The sequence below is a fragment of the Papaver somniferum genome, chromosome 9 (assembly GCF_003573695.1).
Source record: "Papaver somniferum cultivar HN1 chromosome 9, ASM357369v1, whole genome shotgun sequence".
NCBI lineage: Eukaryota > Viridiplantae > Streptophyta > Magnoliopsida > Ranunculales > Papaveraceae > Papaver > Papaver somniferum.
Window position 1 is genome coordinate 107346364 of NC_039366.1, and position 24590 is coordinate 107370953.

The following is a 24590-nucleotide window of genomic DNA, read 5'->3' on the forward strand; positions in this document are numbered from 1 at the left end:
TATGTTATGTGAGAAGAAGGTGATATCTAAGATTGAGGTACAATTCAAATCCATTAGATTCATACCATTTACAGCTGGACGCCTTAAAAAAATTGACGTGTTGTTATTATTATTACAGGTAAGGGATACATTGACCACACTTGCGCAAATAGCTCACTTCGCAAATGATTGGTGTTGCATGTACTGTCTAGAATGCAACAATGAATTTGAGGAAACAAGGCACCAGAAGCAGTGTCCGGAGTCTTTTGGATATAATAACTTAGACCCGATGAAATACTTATGTTTTTTTTTTTTTAGTTTTTCCACAATCTATTTATTTAAGAAAAATGAACATTGCAAATACGTAACATCAACAAAAATTAGACAGATTGCGTTTGATAATAATGGCTACCGATGGTCCGGAAACGGCGAAAGAAAGGAATTGCTGTAGAAGAATTGTTGGGATATACGATGGATTACTTGATACGAATGAAATAGGTATAACTATTTCGATTCTGAAATCAGAAATCACATAAAGTTCACAGTAGAAGATGACATCAAGTTTAAAGTTAGTAACAAACGTAATATGGCTAACTAAAATGTTAAAAATAAACAAGATATATAAACTTAGAAAGTCGTGGGACTTGAAGAGACCAATTTTGAAAACTACAATCTTAGAAAGCAACGATCCACAATACCATATTTTTTTTTTATAAATATTCAATGTAGAAGATGTCAGCTTTTGGTAAAGGATCTATTGACAACCTATAAATTTAAAATAGGATCAGGGAGTATAATATGTGTTCAAGGTTCTTTATGAGGTAATGTGTCACCAGATTGTATTCCAAGTGAAGGTAGGAACATATGGAAGTGACAAAATGTCCAAGACTTTTGAAGTTACCAAAGCCTTCGTTAAGACGAACTGTTGGGCACAATACTTTGTTGAAGATTTAATGGCAGAGGTTTACATATATACAATCCCTTCGAAAAGGTAATTGGTACACATTTTAAACATTGTCATCTGATGAGTGTTGAAAAATTACAGGGAAATCATGTCACATTGGAGAGTTTGTATCATCCGTTCGATGCAAAAAAATATTATTCTCTGCTTATTTGGAGGATCGACAACATGACCATGATAAATGAGTCAGCTGGAGCGAAATATGAGCATGGGGAGACTTTTATGGACGATGTTGATTAGTTGATTTCACTGAGATGAGCGCTGCTGACGACATATTTCCAAAAAATATTTAAACTTCCATGTTCATGTAGAGCATTATCTCATTATAAGCAATGAACCTAAATAAAAAATTGTCTGGAAGTTAAGATTATATTTCTTTTGTTTGAGCAAATCTCCAGCGGTAAAATATCAAAGGAAAAAAACAAGAAAAAAAGAGAGGAAAATCCTGACTATTTTTATGACAAACCCATATTAAATCATAAGGAGTTGATAAGTATTTGAGACACAAATTATACGATATATTAAAAATGAACCAACATCATGGCCCGTGCCGTTACGGCACGGATTAAGGGCTAGTTAAATGATAAACAATAAAGAAAAATCAAACTCAGAATTTTTAACTTGATGGGTTTTTAATTAATGATAAGAAAAAAGTTAGTGAAGAAAGAAAAAAATAAAAATGATAATAATTATATTCAGAGTTGATTTGATTTTTATAGGTAGTAAATAGAAAAAATCAGAATTAAAAAGTGTATTGATTTTAGAGATTGTGAAAGGGTTAGGAATTGTGGAAATAGGAAATAGGGAAAACCAAAATAAATGTTTGCGTTGTTAACTTTATTTCCCTTGAACAAAAGTTTTTTTTATCCAAGTTGGCAAGTCAGGACTCCTGATCGACCTTTTCCCTTGAACAAAAGTTTCTTTATCCAAATTGGCGAGTCAGGACTCCAGACCGACCTTATAAGACAGAATAAATTAATTATTAATTAATAATATGATTTCGGGTGAATTTCCTCTGCTATGGTTGAAAGCTCAACAAGCTCTATTCTTAGAGCTTCTGGCCCAATCGGGGTATATTTCAGCCAATAGAATCGTCCTGTTATTTCACCCCACCAATTTTCGGTGTTTTCACCCCACTTTTCTCTCTTTTTGACACACTTGCGACTCTCTCTGTTTTAATCCATAATAATTATCTTTTCTCTTTTTCCTCTTCATGCTTCTTTTTCTTTGTAAACCCTAATTATCAAGTTGTGATTGCTATTGATTTCTTTCTCTTCGTTGTTGATATTGCAGGTAACAATACATGGATGTGCAGAGATATGCGAGAAACTATCGAAGAGAAAATATAAAGCTTTCAGGTAACAATACAATGGATATATTTAGCGTTTTTTTTTTTCTTTCAGTTCTCCTATCCTGCGTTTTTTTTTTTTTTTCTCCATTCTGTCTGTGTTGATTTTCGATTTTTTACATGCGCCATTTAACACCAAAACCTAAACGTTGATAACCTCCATTGCTTATGCAGTCGCACTTTTATGGTCGTATGATTTTGCAGATAAAGGGTTTATCAGAGGACAATAATAGCTTTTGATTGATTCTTTTCTCTGCTGTGATTAACTAGCATACCAGGTCAAATCAGTTTTCTTTTTTCACGTTTTATTTGAAATTACAAAAACAGAAATTAGGATTCGCTCTTTTTGATTGATTCTTTTTTTGTGTTGATTTTCGAATTTTACGGTTGTATTTTGATTTTGCAGACAAAGGGTTTATCAGTTCAAAAAAGGTACGAACTAACAAATATTTTCATACTAATAACACCAATAGCCCTTGATTAATTCTTTTCCATGATGTGATTCACAAGCACACTAGGTAAAATCGTTTTCATTTTTATGCTATATTTAAAGTTATAAAAATATAAATTAGGGTTTGCTATTGATAAAGTACGTAATCTCTTCTTTGATTTACAACTCTCTTCTCATGTTGCATAAGCTTTGAGTATTTTGATATCCTGATCTTAATCTATATGCTTCATGAGTTTTGATTTTGAATGCTTTCATTTATTTCTTTGTTAAGTAAATAAGAAGTGAGCTTTGTCAAAAATGTGTTTCATTTAATTTATTGGCTTTGTGAGGTTCGGATTGTTTAGCACAGTTACTGAAAAAGGACTCCTAAGGATATTCAGATACTCAATGAGTTTATTCATAAGGAGGTAAAAGTTTTGCCTTGATTCCATTTTGCCGTACCATTTTTCTAGCATTGGGTATTGTTTAATACAAACATAGTAAGTCATAATAGCTTCCCAATCATAATTACAGCCACATACTACCAAGTGGATAGCATTGTTGTAGAACTAGACATTTTTTTCTGAAGAATTTGAACAAATAAATCTGCATCAAATGGTGAACTTAACCCCTTTGATTTTAGATGGGATATATTATATTTGTTACATTTATTATAGTTTCTTATGTTTTCTTTTGAATAGATATGCTCCGGAGGACAATGAGGCACCATATGTACCTTCCTTGAGTTCTATTGCTTTTTAAATGGCAATAGAACTCCGCTTATTATCCACGGATCATATACTTTGATATAGAGTCATGGCTTTTAGATCTGTAACTGAAGCATAAAATTCACCAAGAAACTGAAATTAGGGTTTGCTTATTATTTTCTTATTATCATTAATTGCTCTAAAAAATGCTCAATGAAACTGCAATTTGTATAAATTGTGTCTTTTGATTTTGCAGGTGAAGGGGGAACTGTTTAAGCAGACTCCATTGATGTTGGTAATTTGTGAATCGTTTTCTAAATGTCATTAATTGCTCTTGAACTGTTTTCTTCTCCTCCCTCGAACTACCTCCATTCATGTATAATTCCCAAAAGTTTATCGATATATCATTCAAGTATTATCATTTATTTTGATTCTATTGTTCCTTTCAGTTCAATCATTTTTTTTAAAAGTATGTGTGGCTGATTTTGCTACTTACTTTTACGTCTGTAAATAAGATTGAGTTTTAATTGGTTTGATAATGACTATAAGATGGATTTGCACAGGGAAACAGTTCGAGAAGCAATTGGAGCAACGGGTGCACCATTGCATAAAGGAGCTCGAGATGAAGCTTCTAATATTTATGGATATAGGGTCAGGTTATGTAGAACAGAAATTTTGATATTAATTTGGGTTATTTTTTTAATATAGTTGTGCTAGATGAGCTAACTAATAATCTATGTAGCAGGTAATTTCTGCTGAGCATTGTAAAGGGGATTCCTAAACTACATTATATGCAGCTGATTTTGATAATCCAGAATCCAGATTACGAAAGAGATCCATCTTCATTGGTGTTTTTGCGGCTAACTTTATTTCTCTCTTTTGATTTAATATATCCTAACCACCTCTTTTGCTTTTCTTTTAATTTGGGTTGAATGGTATTCAGAGGGTGAAATTTTATCTAGCAAGGTTGTGGTGGAAGCAACTATCTGGAAGGTTGTCAAGAATATGGTATCATTCATGCTCCTTCAAATGGTTTTGATCTATTAATATCGGTTACGACTCAACAACATAATGGGTCTCTTTATTTAGTATATGTAGAATGGTGTACAATCCTGTCAATTAAATGCAGCAAAGTTGGTAACAAATCCTAATTAACTTAAAGTTTTGTTTTCAAAATGTGGACTTTTGATAACGACGATTGGTAAATCTATATCTGCTAGCTATTCATCAACAAAGAAAGAATTTCTGAACTGGATATTAGATTAACCACAGATCTGTGGCGCAATGGTAGCGCGTCTGACTCTAAGTCAGAAGGTTACATGTTCGATTCACGTCAGGTCTATGTTATTATACAGATACTATCGGTTAAAATTATTTAGTGACCTTTGGTTTCATGCTCCATCCCTGCATTTTGTTGTCAATTGGCTAGCTGAACAGCAAGAAGAGATGTGTTTAATGTCCAGAGATAATCTCATATGCTTTGCCTATTCTGTTAATGGTGGTGAAATGTCCTATTTATTGTAGTGCAATCATTAGAAATTTTAGTTTGAGGTTTGCACATCTTTATTCCCTAAACTTACTCAAGTTATTTTACTATATTCCAAAGTTGACTAAATCCTTTTTGTTGTAAAACAAAATTTCCTAAGCTATCAGCAAACATGGAGTAGGTCTGCATATTTATCAACCGCGAAAAGTTCCGGATATATTGTGGGCAGAATGAAGGCATTTCCTCTTACATCCAGTGAGTTACTGAGCTTTATTATCAAGGGAAGAGGCAATGCAAATAAATAATTTACAAAGGTTCGTTTTGTTTTGCTTAATATTTGAATTTCAAAAGATTTCAAAGCATGTTAAAATATGCAGTTCGTGATACAGAGGAAAAGAACATGGAATCAAAGAGAAGGGTAAGCCAAATACATATTTTCTCCAAATATCTGGGCCCGTGCAGAGCACGGGCGTCATGCCTAGTTGCTATAATAATAAGACGGTTTAATTTGGATCCGGGCATTCTCATCACGGCGCCTCCGCTTTCTTTTCTTCTCCCTGGTTTTCGTAAAAGATTTTGTTCGTCTGAAGGTAATACTTTAGTGGTGTTTTGAATCCATCGATCTTCTGATTTATTTAATTATTATTTGTTTTTGTCTGGATTTCGAAATTTATTTTTTAGGGTTTTGAGTGTTCCTTCAATCTAGATTTGTAGGCTTTAGGTATCTGATCTTCATTTTTAAGTCATTTATCTTGTCGTCAATTGTATGATGGAGAAAATATTACATGTACGTCTTGGATTCTGGTTCATATGATATGGCAATCTAATTGTTGTTTTTTAACCACCTCATGTCTTTTGATTCTTTCTAGTTACTTTTCATTATTCTATTTATATTCTTTCTAGTTACTTTTCATTGTTCAATTTACATTCTAAACCTGTTAAGTATTTGCAATTAGTATTATGAATCACCAATTATTTGTTTTCAATCGATGATTGTAGAGTAAGTATGAATTTGGTTTTTATTTTCCTCAGATCAATCTATTTATATTTTACGAAGAAACTGTGTATGTTACTCAGTTCATCTAGATATATTGCCTGGTATATATATGTTTAGATTACTTCATATCACTGCGCTTATACATGTCTTTTCATCTCTTTTAATGTATTTTATTGTTCAACTTTTACCCGTGAATCTGAGTTATCTCTTTGTAATTCAGAAACAAGAAAATACATGGTTCTTGTCTTATTAATGTCTTGATTGTACTGGTTTGGTGGTGGAATTCACGTTTTTTCTTCTTTCTGTAATAGGATTTGTTGATTTTAGAGTACAATTTTCATGATCTGGCTGTTGCTTTTTTCACACTGTTCATGCTAAAGTTATTTTGTATAGCAGTTGAGAAGTAGTTCCTGGGCTAATTGGACGGTATGTGCTTAAATTTATTTCTTGCAGGGAGCATTGCTCGTTAGAAAAAAGGTGTAATTAGAAAGAAGAGATGACTAGTCGGCCACGACAATACTACCCCACCTCTTATGAAAGTCCTACTTTGCGCAAGACCATTGGAAAACCTATGTCGGTAAAAACACACGATGGTTTCTCTATTTGTGGTGGAGATCTCTCAGGTCTTCGTTATGCTCCTACTACCAGTGATCCAGATGCTTATACTGAAGATAATGGAGGGTTATTTTTTAGTGAATCTAAAAGTGAGAGAGTAACACACTCCTTGCACTCGACAAACAGAAACAGCAAGAGAAAAAACATGTACCTGCTGCAGGAAAACCAAAATCCTAATGCATCAGTTTCTTGCAGGAAAATTGCCAAGAAACAGCAGCAAGACCTGTGTTTCGTGAACGAGAATAGGCGTCCGTTAAACCCATTAGACCTTAATGTTCTAACTTCTCATGTGACTTCAAAGACGAGCAACAACGAAAAGACCAAGAAGAAGTCGCCCTCCGCTGAGCCTGGTTGTATAAGTGTGGAGGCTTGTCATAGCTCCAATTCAGATGCTGATACTGTAGATTCTGAATATAATAGAGGGTTATGTCTGCAGCAGGAAAACCAAAATCCTAATACCCCAGTTTCTCGCAGGAAAAATGCCAAGAAACAGCAGCAGAACTTGTATTACAAGAACGAGAATAAGCGCCTATCAAACCATAATGTTCTAACTTCTCATCTGACTTCAAAGACGAGCAACAACGTAAAGACCAAGAAGAAGTCACCCTCTGAAGAACCTGGCCGTATAACTGTTGAGGCTTGTCATAGCTCCGGTTTAGATGTTGATCCTGTAGATTCTGAAGATAATAGAGGGTTATGTCTGCAGCAGGAAAACCAAAATCCTAATGCCTTGTGTTCTTGCAGGAAAAATGCCAATAAGCAGCAGCAGAACCTGTATTACGAGAATGAGAATAAGCGCCTACCAAATCGTAATGTTCTAACTTCTCATATGACTTCAAAGACGAGCAACAACGAAAAGACTAAGAAGTCACCCTCTGAAGAATCTGGCCGTATAACTGTTGAGGCTTGTCATAGCTCCGATTTAGATGTTGATCCTGTAGATTCTGAAGATAATAGAGGGTTATGTCTGCAGCAGGAAAACCAAAATCCTAATACCCCAGTTTCTCGCAGAAAAAATGCCAAGAAACAGCAGCAGGACCTGTATTTCGTGAACGAGAATAGGCGTCCGTTAAACCCATTAGACCTTAATGTTCCAACTTCTCATATGACTTCAAAGACGAGCAACAAGGAAAAGACCAAGAAGAAGAAGCCACTCTCTGAAGAGCCTGGTTGTATAACTGTCAAGGCTTGTCATAGCTCTGATTCAGATGTTGATTATGTTTGTCGTAGCTCTGATTCAGATGATTCTGTAGATTCTGAAGATAACAGAGGGTTATGTTCGCCAGAAACGAAAAGTGAGAAGGTGAGTAAAGGTCCTGCACGTTTGAGCTCCTTACTTTCCTTACTGGCCACAAGCAAGAACAAGAACAAGGATATGCAACAGCAGAAAGCCAAGTTTAGTAACATCCCTCGTGGCCCCTCGAGCATTGATGGCTGTCTTTCTTTTATGACTTCAAAGATGAAAATCAACGAGGAGACCAAGAGGCACCAGCTGGATAAGGAACAATGGGAAGCTTCCTGGTATCAAGGAATTGGGAAGCCAAACTCAAAGTATGGCCCTCATGAGATGACATACTGGGTAACTGTAGATGGTTACTTCAGAAAGGAAAGAGGAGGTGGATGTGGAGCTATTATTCGTGACGAACTTGGTAAACCTATTGTTGCCTTTTCTGGGATTTCTAGAGTGCCAGTTTCATTCCTTCATCACCAGTTCGAGGGTATGATAGAAGGGCTGGGACTCGCATTGAAGTATCAGCTTCTAGATATTGTGCTTGGATGCAATTCAAAGCGTGCCGTTAACATTGTCAGCAGGGTTCTTGGTACAATAAATGGATGCCGTTCTCATGGCATTGGAGATAGTTCTTTTAATGTTGTTTGTGGAAGATGTGTGAAGCAACTTACCACTTTTGATGAGTATCCCACTGTGTTTCCTCTCTAGAGGAAAATTGCGAAGATGTCTGATAAGTTTCCTTTCACGGTGGAATTCTTCAGTTTCTCAAGAGAACTCAACAGATCAGCTGATTTTCTGGCTAAGCTTGATGTGCATGTCAGGGAGATCAATCCATGCCAATTCCCCGAGGACTTGAAAAAAATTCTTGCTGAAGATTTTTGTGGCTCTCATAAGCACGGGTTGCCTTTTATTCCGTAGAGTTTCTGCTTTCACTTTTCAGTTTTGTCTGGATCTATTGGCTAATACACCTATCACTTCTGTTGATTATGCTGCGGGTATCCCTCCCGGTATGAAGAGGCCAACTTTGCAGGCTTCTTTCAGGTGCTGGAGATAAAATAGAAGTCATCAGTAGCAGCAGCAGATTATCTGGCTAAGCTTTGCGGACCGGCCATCGTACTTATGATTAGTCTTTAGCTTTGTTATCTGGTGAGCTGAAACTACTTTTAGTATTTTTTGATGTCTGATGTAGAGATGGAATGATTCTGAGTTAATCTTACAGTCTGTGCAGTAAATTCAAGCCCCCCATCGTATGTGACACTCCATACTACAGATTTCTCTGCTCATCTGCATGTATGGTTTTTCAACTGTGTTTCTCGGACTTGTAAGCACGACAACACTTAGGCTTAAAGCTTTCATAGGACTCAGAAAATTTATACCAAGTGATATTTTTGCAGTGTCACTCGTCCTTCAGTTTAAATTTATCGGAAATGATTTATATCTCACGGGTGAGAGAGAGAGTGGTGGGATCCACATTAAACCCACTCCTTGCTAAACCGCCGAGTCAGGGACCATCCCATTCTCTCTCACTCAGCACACACCGCGACCTGACTGTATAACTTCGGTAAATTTATATGGAGAACGTCAGTACCAACCAATGTAGTTAATCTCGGCCGAGATAGCCGAAATATCGCCGATAATATCGGTTTCGGTGTTTCACCGAGATGCCGATATTGATCGATATTTCGCCAATATTGGCGAAATATCGGTCGAGTATTGGCCGAAATTTCGTGTCTCGATACTCGACCGATATTCACCGAAATGCGATATTGACTATATCGGTCCCAACAAAGTTTGAACTGTTTATTTTAGATTTTTTTCGTCACTTTTTCTAATTTTTGTCCCATAATGATATAACTGGAAAAATAAAATATTAAAAATAGGGTCAGGAGTCAGGATTATATAACGAAATCGGCGAAACATTTTGACAAGCAGAAATTATTATTTGGTCTTTTTTTAAGTGATCCCAAATCTGTTTGGTCCAATGGGAAAAGGTGTCCATAGTTACGAGAAAAGGAGTACACAATGGACAAAAATACTCTATAATAGTTATTTGAGTTCATGCTTTCTAATGAACTCTAAATTTCCTACTTATATTTTTTTTTTATAGGAGTTCATTATGTTTGATGAACTATCAGGTGTTTGGTAATGCTTTTTTTTAGAATCGAGCTCATTCTTAAAAATGAACACACAACAAAAAAAATCATTATTATGAATAAAAAATCAGAATTCAATTTTTTAAATGAACACTCAATCAAAGTATAGAATCCTAATGATTGGACGGCTCTTAGACGTGTTGCATGCTAGTATAGAGCGCTAATGTCTTCAGGATGTCACACTGTTCCCTGACTATGCATAATCAATATTCAGAACGAGTATGACGTCTCTACCATCTCATACCTCGATTCTCAACTAAAATGCTCATAGACATATTGCAACATTCATCACTTGAATTACTAGAATAATTTATTTCATCTCATTACCCTGTTTCATGGCTTATCCTCAGCTGGATTCCATGAATTAGTAATAGATATTCATCTCATTACTTCGTTCCATGGCTTATTCTCAGCTGAATTCCATGGATTAGTAATGGATATTCACTTTTCGGGGCATTTGGGATACCATCGAGTAAGCCCCGAGAAAATGGTGCAAGTGTACTTAAGAATAATGCACGAATGAGCACCTAAACGCATAAACGAGCATTTGAAAATATGGACGAACGAGCAAACCTATGTGAAACAGGAAAGAAAATAGTAAAAAAATAAATAAAAGAGAGGCGTACGGGACCGGGCCCGCCAGCCGGTCGTGCCGACGTGGTCGGTCCACGCCTCTCCCCTTTTATTTTCCTCATCTCATGAAAACTCCCTCGTTTGAGCAAAACTCTTAGTTTCTCCATATTTCTTCACACAAGGATAAAATAATAATATAAAATAAAAAAAAGCGTCATGGGACCGGGACCACCGGCCGGCCGTGGCCAGTCCCACGCTTTCCTAAATTCTTATTTTATTATATTTCTTCCCTCATTTCATGAAATCCCCCCTTTGAGCAAAAAAACTGATTTTTTTTCATATTTCTCAAATATTGCTCAAACTACCAAAAGGCCAAAAAGTCAAATGGTCACATGACCATCTGGGCTTCTCACGACAAATATTAAAATATCATTATTTTAATATTGGTCGCACGACCAAGGTTCTACTTGCTCATTCGAGCAAAATCGAGAGTTTCAGTCAAGATCAAACTCTTATGAAAATCCAAAATATTGCTCGAACGCACACCAGAAAATAACAAAATTCTCAGAATTGAGTCTAGGAAAACATGGTCACAAAGGCATGCTACTGATAGACACATTTTTGTGTTTAATTTGATCTCAATACTATATATTGTTGGCACTCAATTTGTACTAATTTTGGTGTTTTATGTGTTTGTAGGCACCTTTGGAAAATAAACATTTTTTTGGAAAATTCGGCTCGAAAAGTTGGTAAAAGCCCCGGAGGACACGTGTTATTCGGACTCTCACCGTTGGATAAGGGGCACCTCAATTACTAAGGGGCACCCCAGGTCACCCCAGGTCACCCCAAAGGCAGCTGCTATTCGCACCCCAGTTCTGGTTAGGGGGGAGGACATCTTCTTCCCAAATTCAAAAACCAAAAATTGGCGGGAAAAAAATACTATCAACTGGCAGATGTTTTGTTGGAATTTTTGAACGTGTTCTAGGGCGATTCAATGGCTGATTTTTGGTAGGAAGTTGTGATATGTCCTAGCAAACAAGTTTTGGGCTTTTGGTTCGATCAAATTTGGCCAGAATTAGCTGGATAATTCACGGAATGCAAAACAGGGAAACACGGGATGGACACGGGATTCGAGAAGATTTGAGCGTGTTCTGCTCATGCATGAGGGCTCTAGCAACATTGTGGGTCGTGTGTAAACATTTCTAGAGTGACCAGGATGGAAATCTACGCGTGAGAAGCTAAATCAGGGAAGAAAATATTCCCAGAATATTTTTTCATCAAACCGAGTTAAGAGAGAATTATCTCGAGTTATAGCGAGACTTCTTGATCCTGTGGAGTATATATAGAGTGCTGGAGACTCATATAAGAGGTGTCGAGAGTTTGGGGTCGATAGGAGAGCTCAGGAGCGAGAAATCAAGAGTTGATGAAACTCTGTTTCTGCTGCTGCTGATGATGAAGAACACCAAGAACACGAAGAACAGACTCGCAGGGACAGTCGTTTATCAACAGTGAAACAGACTCACAGGCGTGGGTCGTAGGTGTGGGTCTTAGAACCACAGCGGCAATAGCACTTCTCTTTTATCGTTCTTTTGTGACGCTTCCTGTGGGTCGCACATTAGCTGTTTACACCATTTTCTCTTCTTCTCTTCATTGTAAACACCATTTGAGCAATAAATAAATATTTTGAGCGTGTTTTTATCATGATGAGCTAAACCCAACACGGATAAATTTATTATATTCTTTTTTATGACTTTTGCATTAATTTAAAATTGAAATATGATTTGAATTAATTGGTTGTTATTTAATTTGATGATGTATGCTTAGCTTAGGTGTTTTGATACATCATGCTTAGGACTTACAATCGATGTTTTGAGAATCTATCTTGGCAAAATCAGAGTCCATGTTAATTTTATTGAGTTTTAAATTGTCAAAGAATATATGAATGAACCCTGTGTAGTGAATTCGGCCAAATCCTTAGTCCCAGTACCTCTCGCCCATTGTTAATATTTTTTGTATATATATTTTAATTTTTAAATCTAAAAATTCCATTAGTCTGAAACGAATCCTATTTACTACAATCACAATCAAAAATATTAATCATTTTGGCGCCGCCGACGCGGATTTGTGCTTAGGTAGAATTTTTAGGTTTTTATTATTTTTTATTATTCCATTTGTTCTTTTTACGTCTCTCTGGTTGTGTCTTTGTATTACAGGTTTGAAGTTGGATACTAAAGACCTTGGAATCAAAGCTTAAAGCTAAAAGAGAAGGAAAAAAAAGACAAAGCAAAAACATAAAGAAAAAAGAGAGGAAATAAAAAAGAGAGAGAATTATTATTTTTTTATTTTTTTTAAGAGACTTTCCATTTTTTTTTTGTAATTATTATTATATTTTTTTGTATTTCTTTTCATTGGACTGGACTTTGGACAATTTATTTTAATTTTAAACCCTACGGAAGGGTTATATAAAAAAAAATTTAAATATAAACTATTTGCAGGGAAGGACGACGATTACAATATCGTCTCGGCCCCTCGGGTTCGCACACTGACACCGGAGTCAGTGGCTCGAGTTGACTACAACGGTTCTTCGCCCGTCTGGTACGGGAGGTAAACTTCTAAACACCCGCGAATCTCCTGTCAGCGGGTTTACTGTCTGCCTTAAGGTGATTATATGTTGAGGACTGAACCGGCTGCTTTAATTTCCTAGTAAAGGGTAAGAACTGGCCATATAAGATAAGGGTTCGGATTTCATCACCGTTCCCTTCTTGCCCACCTTAGGTAAACAAAACCTAACGCGAACCCAAGCTTAAAATTTGATTAGAACGAGACCGATAGGGTAACGAGCTTAGTAGGAAAGTCGTTCAAAAAATATTGGTTATTCTTTTAGCATACTTCGAAGTTCATGATGGTTTCTGTGAGTTGAATGCGTGACTGCGCCGCCTTGTGATAGCGGTGAGGCCTTGGGTATCAAATCTCCACCGAGCTTCCCTCTCCTCAATTCAACTTACTTTGACTCGGATTGATTCCAGAGGGGTTTGCTTAAATTGTAACGAATTCCCTTTCGAAGGATTAGAAGCTGGTCTAGAAACAATCTAAGTGGAGTCATCATGCTTTTTGTTTGCTAGAAATCAGTAGGTTTGATTTGGTCGAGTCAGCCTTGTTTGTGATTGTGTAGAATTCCCTTGCAATTAAGAATGTCGAACTGGTACGACAGAAGCCAATACAATGAGTATCGATCTGAATTAGAATATGGACATCATCATTTTTATGACCATGGTGGGAATAGTAGTTGGTAACGCCAACCTTTTCAAGGTTATGGTTCATACCATGGTGAGCCCAATTACTATCCACACGCGAATTGGTCTTACGAGCAAGAAAATCAGGAACACTGTAGTACTGGTTACTCGTTTTTGGAAACTAGTCCTGATTATGATATTTCTGAACCTGTTCCATCTCTAGAAGAGACCCAACAACGGATTGAAAGGACGTATAAACGTTTAGTTGCAATTAATAGTTCAAAAGAAGAGTGTACACGATATTCAGAGATGATAAACGAGAGTGGTAAACGTATAAGTTTTATGCTCAGTGAAATTCAGGCACGTCTAGAGGCAGAAAATGAACAGTTGGCTAATGCTGCTCGAAATAATCTAAATTTCCAAAATAGGGTTTCTAATTCTACCCTTGATATCAATAGTGAATACTTGCCTAATTTAGAGGACGAGGCTAGAATAAAAGACACTACTTATTTAGATAAGGTTCAATCATCTTTGTACTATTATGATGATGAGGATAGTAGTAATGAAGAATCTGAAATATATAGGCATAGTAATCAGGAATCTATTAATCCAATTGAGCTTTATAATGATTCTATTATTTCTAGTTCAAATCCAAATAATTTTTATGATTATTCACCTATTCAAAAGGACGAGGATTTGATTAGGGATACCACCGTTTTAGACGATGTAGTTTTTTCTTTTGATTACGAAGCCGATAATGCTTTAGAGGAACGGGTTTATTCCGAAAATGCTGTTTTAGAGTCTAGCGACTTAGAAACAATAGTCTTAGACGAAGAAAATGAACTCGTAGAGCTATTAAATATGAGTAAGGATGCGTAACTTGAGTATAACCTCGAAGAAGCAATTGACTATTTTCAGGATTCCAATGATCTAGAAATTAAGGAAATTGTAGCTAGTCTATCTAGAGATACCCAAAAATCTAAGTTTGGGGGTGATTATCATTCTCCTTGTGCCATACCTTTAGCTCTTACAGAGATCCCTCATTTTGGACTTGATATCTCTGCCTCGACCATTTTACAAGATTACCTTCATACTCGTTTCCCGAACCTAATGATGTCCAGGAAGAAGTTCAGTCGTTAGAAACCCATCCTCTGGTTGATGTGGTTTGCCCAGGCTATGATACCCAGATTGACTTTGTTTTCCCACCAAATAGTTTTCTTCCAAATGTGGGAACGTTTATATTTCAAATGTGTCGAATATTAAGTTGTGAGACTAAACCTAAATGCTTTAGGAAATTAGAATCGACACATTTGCTTAAGAGTGACCACTACTCTCATTGTGGTCAATTTTGTAAGTCAAATCTTATTGACTTAGAGGATCCTCAGTTATTTAGGTTATTATGTGCGCTTCTAAGATCATATTTGAGTTTTTCCAGACTCTAGGACCTAATGATTCGGATCCCACCTATGAAGAAACGCAACCAATGAAAATATTTTATTTAGACCCTTTCTTAGAACCTGAACCACAATTAGATATAAATATCTTAATCAGGAAACTAGATAAGGGCATGCTATCCTTGTTCACTTTCTTGGGTTATTGTAGTTTCCTTTGGTCAGCTCTTTTTGGTTTTGAAGACCCACAGTTATTTCGGCTGTTACTTTTTGATTCTATGAGGTGACTAATTCCTTCCGATGTCTGGCTGAAGACTTTAAACTTAGCACTTCTTGGGAGGTAACCCAATCTCATGCGACACGGTAATATCTTTCCTTAACTCTTTTGCTTCAAATGGTAACAGTTTCTCCTTGTTCATATGCTTTTAATTTTATCTTTAGAACATTGAGGACAATGTTAGATTTAAGTTTGGGGGTATGGGAGAAACTTTTTAGTTGCACTTTTGAAACTTCTAGCGTCACATGGTATCCGGTTAGCTAAGTTTACATACTGTTTCTCACCGAAAAGATAGAAATTGGAATGCTAGAGATAACAACTTATTGAGACATTAGAGAAAAAACATTGAGATCCTTGAAATTCAGGAGAGAACTTGTTCCTTTTAGAGGGTAACCGTGATGGACCTAACCATACATGATGGAAAGGCAAGTAGGTCAGGGAAATGCCAGAAAGACAAAGCAACCTCACAATGTAGTCTTAGTTACTGGATTGCGACTCTCTCTCAGTAGAAACTTATCATCATCAACAAGCGGAGCGACATCAAAATCTATGAAGAAAGTTGAAGACGTTTTAGGTTTAGAAGCAACAATAGAAGAGAATAATTCAAAAATCAAAGTTGAAGTTATAAGAGCAAAATATAAGTTGTTAGAATCCATGATACCAAGACATCACAAGTTGCGAAGATCCAAGTTTTGAAAGTCCTTCTCTCATGGCCATGTAAATTTTTGTCTTGTAATTTTTTGTTTTCAAAAAAAAAAAAAATGAAAATGAAAATGAAAATGAAAAAAAAAAAAAATAAAATGAAACATCATTACGTTCTTTTTGTTCAATAAGGCCATAGGGAAGAAGAAATTTATAAGTCAAGCAAGAAATCGAAGAGAAGTTAATTGTCAAGGTTCTATGAGGTTCGAGAGTTTATCATCAACAGTTGAAGACCGAAGAAGACGTTTTCTACTGAGCACTGTGAGAGAGTCGAAGAAAGATGCATTTTGGTTGCTTTGTTAGTCTGCTTTCAATCTGGCACAAATCTTTCTAGCACTGGTTTAACTCATCACACGTAATTAGTCCAGCTGTGTAGCAGATGTCCCTCTCATTTTTATCTCTCTCCTAATCTTATCCAGCTGTAACAGCGGACGCATCTTACAATGTTTATCTAGCTGTGTAGCGGATATCTCTTTATCTAGCAGTGGTGCGGATGTGTCTCCCCTTTTCTTCAGTCAGCTTTAGAGCTGACACCTTTAATTTCTCTGGCATTCTACTTACTTGGAGATAGGTTGAGAATATGTATGTCCTCATAGCTCTTTGGATACTTGTGACCAATTAGGAGAAAGGTTTTGTGGGTACACCTCTGGTAAACCCTCCGGAGACAACACTCCGCCGCTAGGGCCACCTAGCGGTTTAACGGCCTGCTGCACGTGCTAAGTGTAGTCTTTTTATCTTTTCAAAAATAAATTTTGCTCGAGGACTAGCAAATAATAAGTTTGGGGGTATTTGATAGACACATTTTTGTGTTTAATTTGATCTCAATACTATATATTGTTGGCACTCGAGTTTGTACTAATTTTGGTGTTTTATGTGTTTGTAGGCACCTTTGGAAAATAAACATTTTTTGGAAAATTCGGCTCGAAAAGTTGGTAAAAGCCCCGGAGGACACGTGTTATTCGGACTCTCACCGTTGGATAAGGGGCACCTCAATTACTAAGGGGCACCCCAGGTCACCCCAAAGGCACTGCTATTCGCACCCCAGTTCTGGTTAGGGGGAGGACATCTTCTTCCCAAATTCAAAAACCAAAAATTGGCGGGAAAAAAATACTATCAACTGGCAGATGTTTTGTTGGAATTTTTGAACGTGTTCTAGGGCGATTCAATGGCTGATTTTTGGTAGGAAGTTGTGATATGTCCTAGCAAACACGTTTTGGGCTTTTGGTTCGATCAAATTTGGCCAGAATTAGCTGGATAATTCACGGAATGCAAAACAGGGAAACACGGGTTGGACACGGGATTGGAGAAGATTTGAGCGTGTTCTGCTCATGCATGAGGGCTCTAGCAACATTGTGGGTCGTGTGTAAACATTTCTAGAGTGACCAGGATGGAAATCTACGCGTGAGAAGCTAAATCAGGGAAGAAAATATTCCCAGAATATTTTTTCATCAAACCGAGTTAAGAGAGAATTATCTCGAGTTATAGCGAGACTTCTTGATCCTGTGGAGTATATATAGAGTGTGGGGACTCATAGAAGAGGTGTCGAGAGTTTGGGGTCGATAGGAGAGCTCAGGAGCAGAAATCAAGAGTTGATGAAACTCTGTTTCTGCTGCTGCTGATGATGAAGAACACCAAGAACACGAAGAACAGACTCGCAGGGACAGTCGTTTATCAACAGTGAAACAGACTCAGCCGGGTCGTAGGTGTGGGTCTTAGAACCACATCGACAATAGCACTTCTCTTTTATCGTTCTTTTGTGACGCTTCCTGTGGTTCGCACATTAGCTGTTTACACCATTTTCTCTTCTTCTCTTCATTGTAAACACCATTTGAGCAATAAATAAATATTTTGAGCGTGTTTTTTATCATAATGAGCTAAACCCAACACTTGGACGCTGGAGGAGGGTGAATTTCATACACGGGTAAATTTATTATATTCTTTTTTATGACTTTTGCATTAATTTAAAATTGAAATATGATTTGAATTAATTGGTTGTTATTTAATTTGATGATGTATGCTTATCTTAGGTGTTTTGATACATCATGCTTAGGACTTACAATCGATGTTTTGAGAATCTATCTTGGAAAAATCAGAGTCCATGTTAATTTTATTGAGTTTTAAATTGTCAAAGAATATATGAATGAACCATGTGTAGTGAATTCGGCCAAATCCTTAGTCCCAGTACCTCTCGCCCATTGTTAATATTTTTTGTATATATATTTTAATTTTTAAATCTAAAAATTCCATTTCCTTCACAAGTCTGAAACGAATCCTATTTACTACAATCACAATCAAAAATATCAATCAGCTACCTTGACCAATCAAGGTCGACCCTTTGGCTTGCAAACCGGTCTTACACCCTTTTATGATTTTGACCTAATTAACATACTCTCTTTCCAAACAACTTGGAATTTGATCGAGCGACCATCATCTGGTCCCATGACCACTAAAGGCCGGTTTCATACCCCTTGGTCGGTACCCCATCTCTCTATAATTAGGTTTTACCACCTAATGCTCAGACGAGCACTATTTTAATAATGATTAAACGAGCACTTAATCATCTTTTCACCAACTGGTCTACGAAGGACTGTGGTGCATGCTCATTCGAGCACCTGGGCGCTACATGGTTGGACATCATCCCATGTGGCCGGTCCCTCTCACACTCATTGGTTGATTTTCAGTAAATCATCAGTTGATCAACAATCAATCAAAATTAGGTTTTCAAACCAAGTTCTCCGCAAATCATAATTCTGAGCAAGTTCAAACACTAATAATTTTATGTTGATCCAGCAATCAACATCCTAATTAATTATACAATATTCGGTCCAGCAGCCAGTATTTTTAATTAATATTTTATTTGGTCCCGCTACCAATAATTCGTGAATCGAGTAATATTGCTCAAATGAGCAAAATTTGCATAAACTTGCAATATTTATTTTGCTCATCTATCAACAAGAAATTGCTTAAGTTAGCAAAATACACGATCAACTGGGTTCAGAACTCATTGATTCAACTATCAATTGATCGACCGAGCAATGATCCTCATGTTGGTTCAACTATCAATTGCTCGACCGAGCAATGTTCCTCATGTTGGTTCAATTGTCAGCATTCGAGAATTCCATTGATCAAGCAATCAATATTCTAGTTTAATGTTTGGTCCTGCTACCAACATTTTTGCTCGACTAAGCAACATGGTTCAAACGGACGACATTCCAATATTTCTGATTCCTATAATTCGATCGTTCATGATATATTACATCAGAAATGAGCAATCTGCAATATCTTTGATTTTCTGTCGAGATAAATCCCTGATCGAGGAATCTCATTGGATGCTTGATCTGAATTATCAAAATATCATTGTTACCTCGACTGGTAAAATGATATATCACAATCCATCAGGATTCAACGTCTTTCCATTGTTCTGTCTCAGCAGACACCTTATGCTCAATCCATGAGTCTCACATCCGTTCATTATGCTCGACTCATCAGGGCTAAAACTCATCGTCTAGTCAAGTCAACAACTGACTAAGTAAATACACGTCTGCCTTGCAAACTCCACGTTCTTGATACATCAATCACATCACATGGGGGATATTCACTAGGGTTTTGGTCTGGTGGCTTACGACATATGTGTACACCCAGGATGAGAAATGTGAGTAAGTCATGCAAGCAGTTGAGGAAGTTAACAAAGTAGTGGATGGACAATCAACTAAGTCTCCACACGACATGGAGCTCGTTTAACCTCGATTTCCACTTTCACACTCTTTCACTCCAGCAACCAACGCACTTACTGGGATCATGTGTCTATTATTCTTTCAATATAAATAAGTTTCTGAATCCACGATTGAACATCAATAATTTCGACCAATAAGAAATCATCACTCAATCGATCAGAACTTATCTCATCCGAACTCAACAGTTCAAAAACTTGCAGAAACCTTTAACACATACACAATCCTTGATCATCATCGATCTCACACACCCTTCTCAGCTTCCCTCCTACATATCGAACCTCATCCCTCTTTGTGATGGAATTGACTCTGGAATGACCATGTCTTGGTTTAGGTTGGAGTCCTACATATTGATCTCTCGAACTCAAAGCACTCCCGTGCAGTGCATCTGTTTGAAAAAGGTTTGGGCAATTTTCTTGGTCGAGGAGTCTCTACCCGTACACTCGAGTCTCAACTTTCCTAAAAAAACTAGCAAACCATTTTCTCCCATCAACAAAGAGTTATGTACATGTCCAAATATGTCGATATCTAGAAGTTTCTTAGCAAACCCTAATTCCAAGCTTCACACAAAACTTACAGAGATATGTGAATATTGGAAACTCGGTTTTTCTTGGGATCGCTTCTACCAACCTCACAATGTAAGTTGTGATCGGTTTTACCATGTTTCCCAAACCAGGTTGTGACCGGTTACACTTTGCTTCCCATAGGCAGCTTGAAATCGATTACACCTTACTTCCTAAGTTAGCTTGTGATTGGTTACACCTTGCTTCCCAAAGGTAACTTGTGATTGATTACAACTTGCATTCCCATATAACTTGTGGTCGGTTACAAGGATTTATAATAAAGCTAATGACTGTTTGCAACAAGCTATATTATATAGGCTATGGCCGGTTATACCATAAATATCAACAAGTTAAGATAGGTTCCACCAAAGTTATCTTCCACTGGTCATCCAAAAGATATTCAAAGAATAACAAGACCAGTCATGATTTCCTTTCGATTATGAAACAAGTTCATAAATGTACTTCCTTTAAACAAATGTTATAAAACATGGTTTTATATGGTGAAATCATTCCTACATAATGCACACATAACCAAATAACTATATACAATAGATTACCTTTATGTCAACTTACGAAGTTCCAAAAGATAGGCCTTCATACTTTGTAATATGTTTTTCTTGACACTTTGATGATACTATAATGATCAAGTCACATCATTAAAGTATTATATACAATATATACAGCTTCACATCTTATGTTTTCAATATAGCACGACTTGGAAGATACATTAGGAATGGAAACAAGATCAAGTCAATGTTACTAACCTTAATTGGAAGGATGATGTCGTCGTTGTAGTCGTTACTTCTTGTCATACTTCAGGTCTTCGGAGTAATACCTGTATGTCTCAACATTCCTATACTTTCTAGTCTAACCTAAACGAAGTTGACTCTAGTAGTTAATCAAGCGACTCTAGATGAGTTTTGATACTAAAATATGACAACCAAACTTTACATACCAACACTTGGTGAGTTCAACCGAGCTATGCTATAACATGTACACATACCCGGTACATGTACCATGACAAATATAGTCACGAACTAGGCTGAAGTACACGTACCTGGTACACGTACTTTCCAAGTAGAATATTTTCAGTGCACATAAATTATTTCTGTGAGATAACTAGTATTTGAATAAATATCTAAGAACACTATATAGACATGATTGACCATATTATAACTTATGATTGTGATTCAAACTTAAAGTCTTAAGTGTTTATGAAAATGATTAAGCTTATGGTTCAATCGTCTAGTTTTGGCTAACCGTATATGAACAATGTCTTTGTACACGGTTCGGTTACGGTTCATTCTAACCAGAGTGTAGATCTTGATACGTCAATCACATTTCAAAGGTTCATCTAACGATGGATATTATTTGCTTGGTTCCAAAGATATCTTAGCTTAAACCTAAAACAACCTACGCTTTGAAGGTTTATAAAAGGGGAACCTCAAACAACTAGGATTGAATCCCGATACTACTTTTGTCTGTCTTAGTTGTAAACTTGATTCGTCCTATTCCTAAAACCCTTTTAGAGTTTGAGCGATTACAAAGACTTCATATGGATTCGTGAAGCCAGGTCCAGCTATTGTTTATCTTGATAGCTCGAGTATCTTGATCTTGTATGATTGTTGAGCTTGCCTTATCAATCAAGAAAAGTTCTCTTCGTTTCAGACTTTGTTGATTCCACAAGTTTAATACATGTGAGGTGAATAATAATCTAGGCTACTCTTCGGAAGCATACGTCTGAATTTCGAGGTTAGATAGACTTTGTCTGTTGCTATTGACATTCAGTCTCACCTTGATCTACGATCAAAAAGGAAACCACACAAACAAGCTTATCTTTGGGAGGCAGATTGGTTTAAAGTCTTCAATTGAGTTGAAGCAACTCTTAGGCTGTAAAAGACGTCAGCTAAGGGAATCAATTGCGCGGAGTCCTGCTGGGATTCAAGAGGCGTAAGGAGAGCGACTTTAACTGAATTACTGTGAGGGTTTAATTCGGTCTAAACTACACTCCAGTCCGAATCTAATTGGTCCTAGGCTAGTGTCTGTAGCGGCTTAATACAGTTTGGTGTTCAATCTAGACTAGGTGTTGGGGTTTTCCTGCATTTGCGGTTTCCTCGTTAATAATGTTTCTGGTGTCTCTGTTATATTTCTTTTTCTGCATTATATTGTTTATATTTATAATTGAAGTATCATAGATTGTCCGTTAATCAATCAAAGTAGATACATCCATCCTTGTTTATTGGATACCACTTGATTGATTCTTGGATATTGATTTTTGAGATCGTCCAAAAACTCTCACTCATAAATCAGGTTCACGGATTTTGTTATGTAAACTTTCTGATTGTGAGAGAAAGAGATATAACTCTGAATATTATTTTGTGATTGAGATCATTAAGTTGAACTCTCGGAATTGTATTCAAGTTTGTCCATACAAGTTGCCTAAGAAAAAGTTGGTGGTGTATTTTGGTACCCCCACATTTTCATGTACGCATCCAAAAATAAATTTATATTGAGCACAACACATCTCCTCTATGGACAGTTGAAAGATTTATAAGTGTTTTTTTTAGGTCAACCTATTAATCTTATTCTTCATAAAAAACACTAACATACTTTTAAATGGTTTTGTAAGAGCAATATGCAAACATAAAATACGCCGAGGATACCGGTAGAGATTTCAAGTTTTGTGAAAGTTACGTAATCATGGAGGAAAATTTCTCAAAACTTAACACAATACAACCATCACGTAATCCTCCTTAAGATGGAGACGAAGATTAACACAACTGGATTAACATTACTGATTTTGTAGGCATACCTCTTGTAACCCCTCCCGAGACACCACTCTGCCGTTAGGGTCTCCTGGCGGTTTAAAGTCTTGTTGCACATGCTAATTGGCGCCGTGATGCCTGCGAAAGTGAGTTAGGTTTAAATTTTAGTAGTCAATCGATGTACCATCTTGTGTCGCATTCTGAAATTAATAAAACCATTTAAACATCTTAGTTAAGCTCGCTGACATTGATTTTCCTCGTTGAACCTTTAAATCTCGACCACAATACCAACATTAGCAACAAAGCATGGGTTAGAACATAATGTGTAAACGAAGTATAGTATAAAAAGATCAAACAAATATTTAAAACATGATCCAGATGATTAGGCGTTCCAACATGATCCAGATAATGTGTAAACGAAGTATAGTATAAAAAGATCAACAAAGCATGGATGACGTTGAATAACATGTTGTCTGACGACTAATAGTTAGGCGTCTCTTCGAAAGAATATTTTCCTAGGCGCCTGTCCATTTGACGTATTCGAAAATTTTCGCGATGCCAAACCATTTGGCTCCCCTGTGTTGATTCCATATCCCACCCAGTAAAATCATTGGACACTTCTTAGGTTTGAGAGTTTAGACCATGCCATCTGCTTTGAATCATGATTGTTAGATGTCCATAGCACTAGTTTAAGCAAGTGACTTCATGGACTATGTGCTGGACGACTCGTTTTACACCTCTGGTTGATGTTGGGCGGCTGCATAGTCTAATCTACCAAAGAAACAAAAATCAAATCTATATACACAAATATTTTGTTTTGGGTCACTGACTGAACCTAATTTTGTTCTGGGTCACTGACTGAACCTAATCTTGTCACATTGTTTGCAACTCCCATTTAAGTTTTGCAGTCTACTCACTTACTTTTTTTTATTTGATAGCTTGGTACAGTGGGTCTACTTACCTACTAGAAAATCCAAAACTTCGACATAAACTCAAGAAACATATGTTTTTCATTCTTGCTAGAACCACCAAAAAATTTGCATCATGAATGTACCGAGGGAAATCGTACAGATCCAGGACAGTGTTCAATACATTGAGATAGGGGTGGGGTAGAAATGACCCCAACCATCCTCTCACATCCTCTCTGGGCAAGAATGCGGTGCAAATTCTTCCGTGATATGTTTTTCTACACAAATTCATCAGAAAATCCGAAAAAATTCATGAAGAAAAATAAAAAAACGAAAATGGTTTTCTGCGTCCTATTCCTCACCACACTTTGCGCCCAATCGTACGTGTGATATATGTGGCCCTCTTAGATGATAAAAATGAACGGTCCCACCAGGGACGGATCCAAGAAGTTCTAATTTTTTTCTCAGTCTGGGCTAATAGCCTTGGCCCAATATAACATTTCAATTTTTAGGTAGTTGGGCTGTGACGACTACCTGGGC

The 24590-nt window shown here is 36.7% G+C and overlaps 1 protein-coding gene across 9 annotated transcripts; it reads left to right on the plus strand.

Annotated features, from left to right (window-relative positions):
- The first annotated feature begins 2115 nt into the window (after positions 1–2115).
- On the plus strand, positions 2116–8997 carry LOC113310089. 9 transcript variants are annotated; one of them, XM_026558652.1, is made up of 9 exons: positions 2116–2298; positions 2493–2566; positions 2695–3146; positions 3682–3720; positions 3989–4081; positions 4369–4433; positions 5072–5225; positions 5301–5501; positions 6362–8997. In XM_026558652.1, the coding sequence occupies exon 9, from the start codon at positions 6405–6407 to the stop codon at positions 8460–8462; it is 2058 nt and encodes a 685-aa protein (XP_026414437.1). In that variant the 5' UTR covers positions 2116–2298; positions 2493–2566; positions 2695–3146; positions 3682–3720; positions 3989–4081; positions 4369–4433; positions 5072–5225; positions 5301–5501; positions 6362–6404; the 3' UTR covers positions 8463–8997. The 9 variants fall into 9 exon arrangements, with proteins under 9 accessions (XP_026414437.1, XP_026414438.1, XP_026414432.1 ...); XM_026558653.1 differs by having other exon boundaries at positions 3989–4433; positions 5072–5166; positions 5289–5501; XM_026558647.1 differs by having other exon boundaries at positions 4171–5225.
- The last annotated feature ends 15593 nt before the right edge of the window (positions 8998–24590 follow it).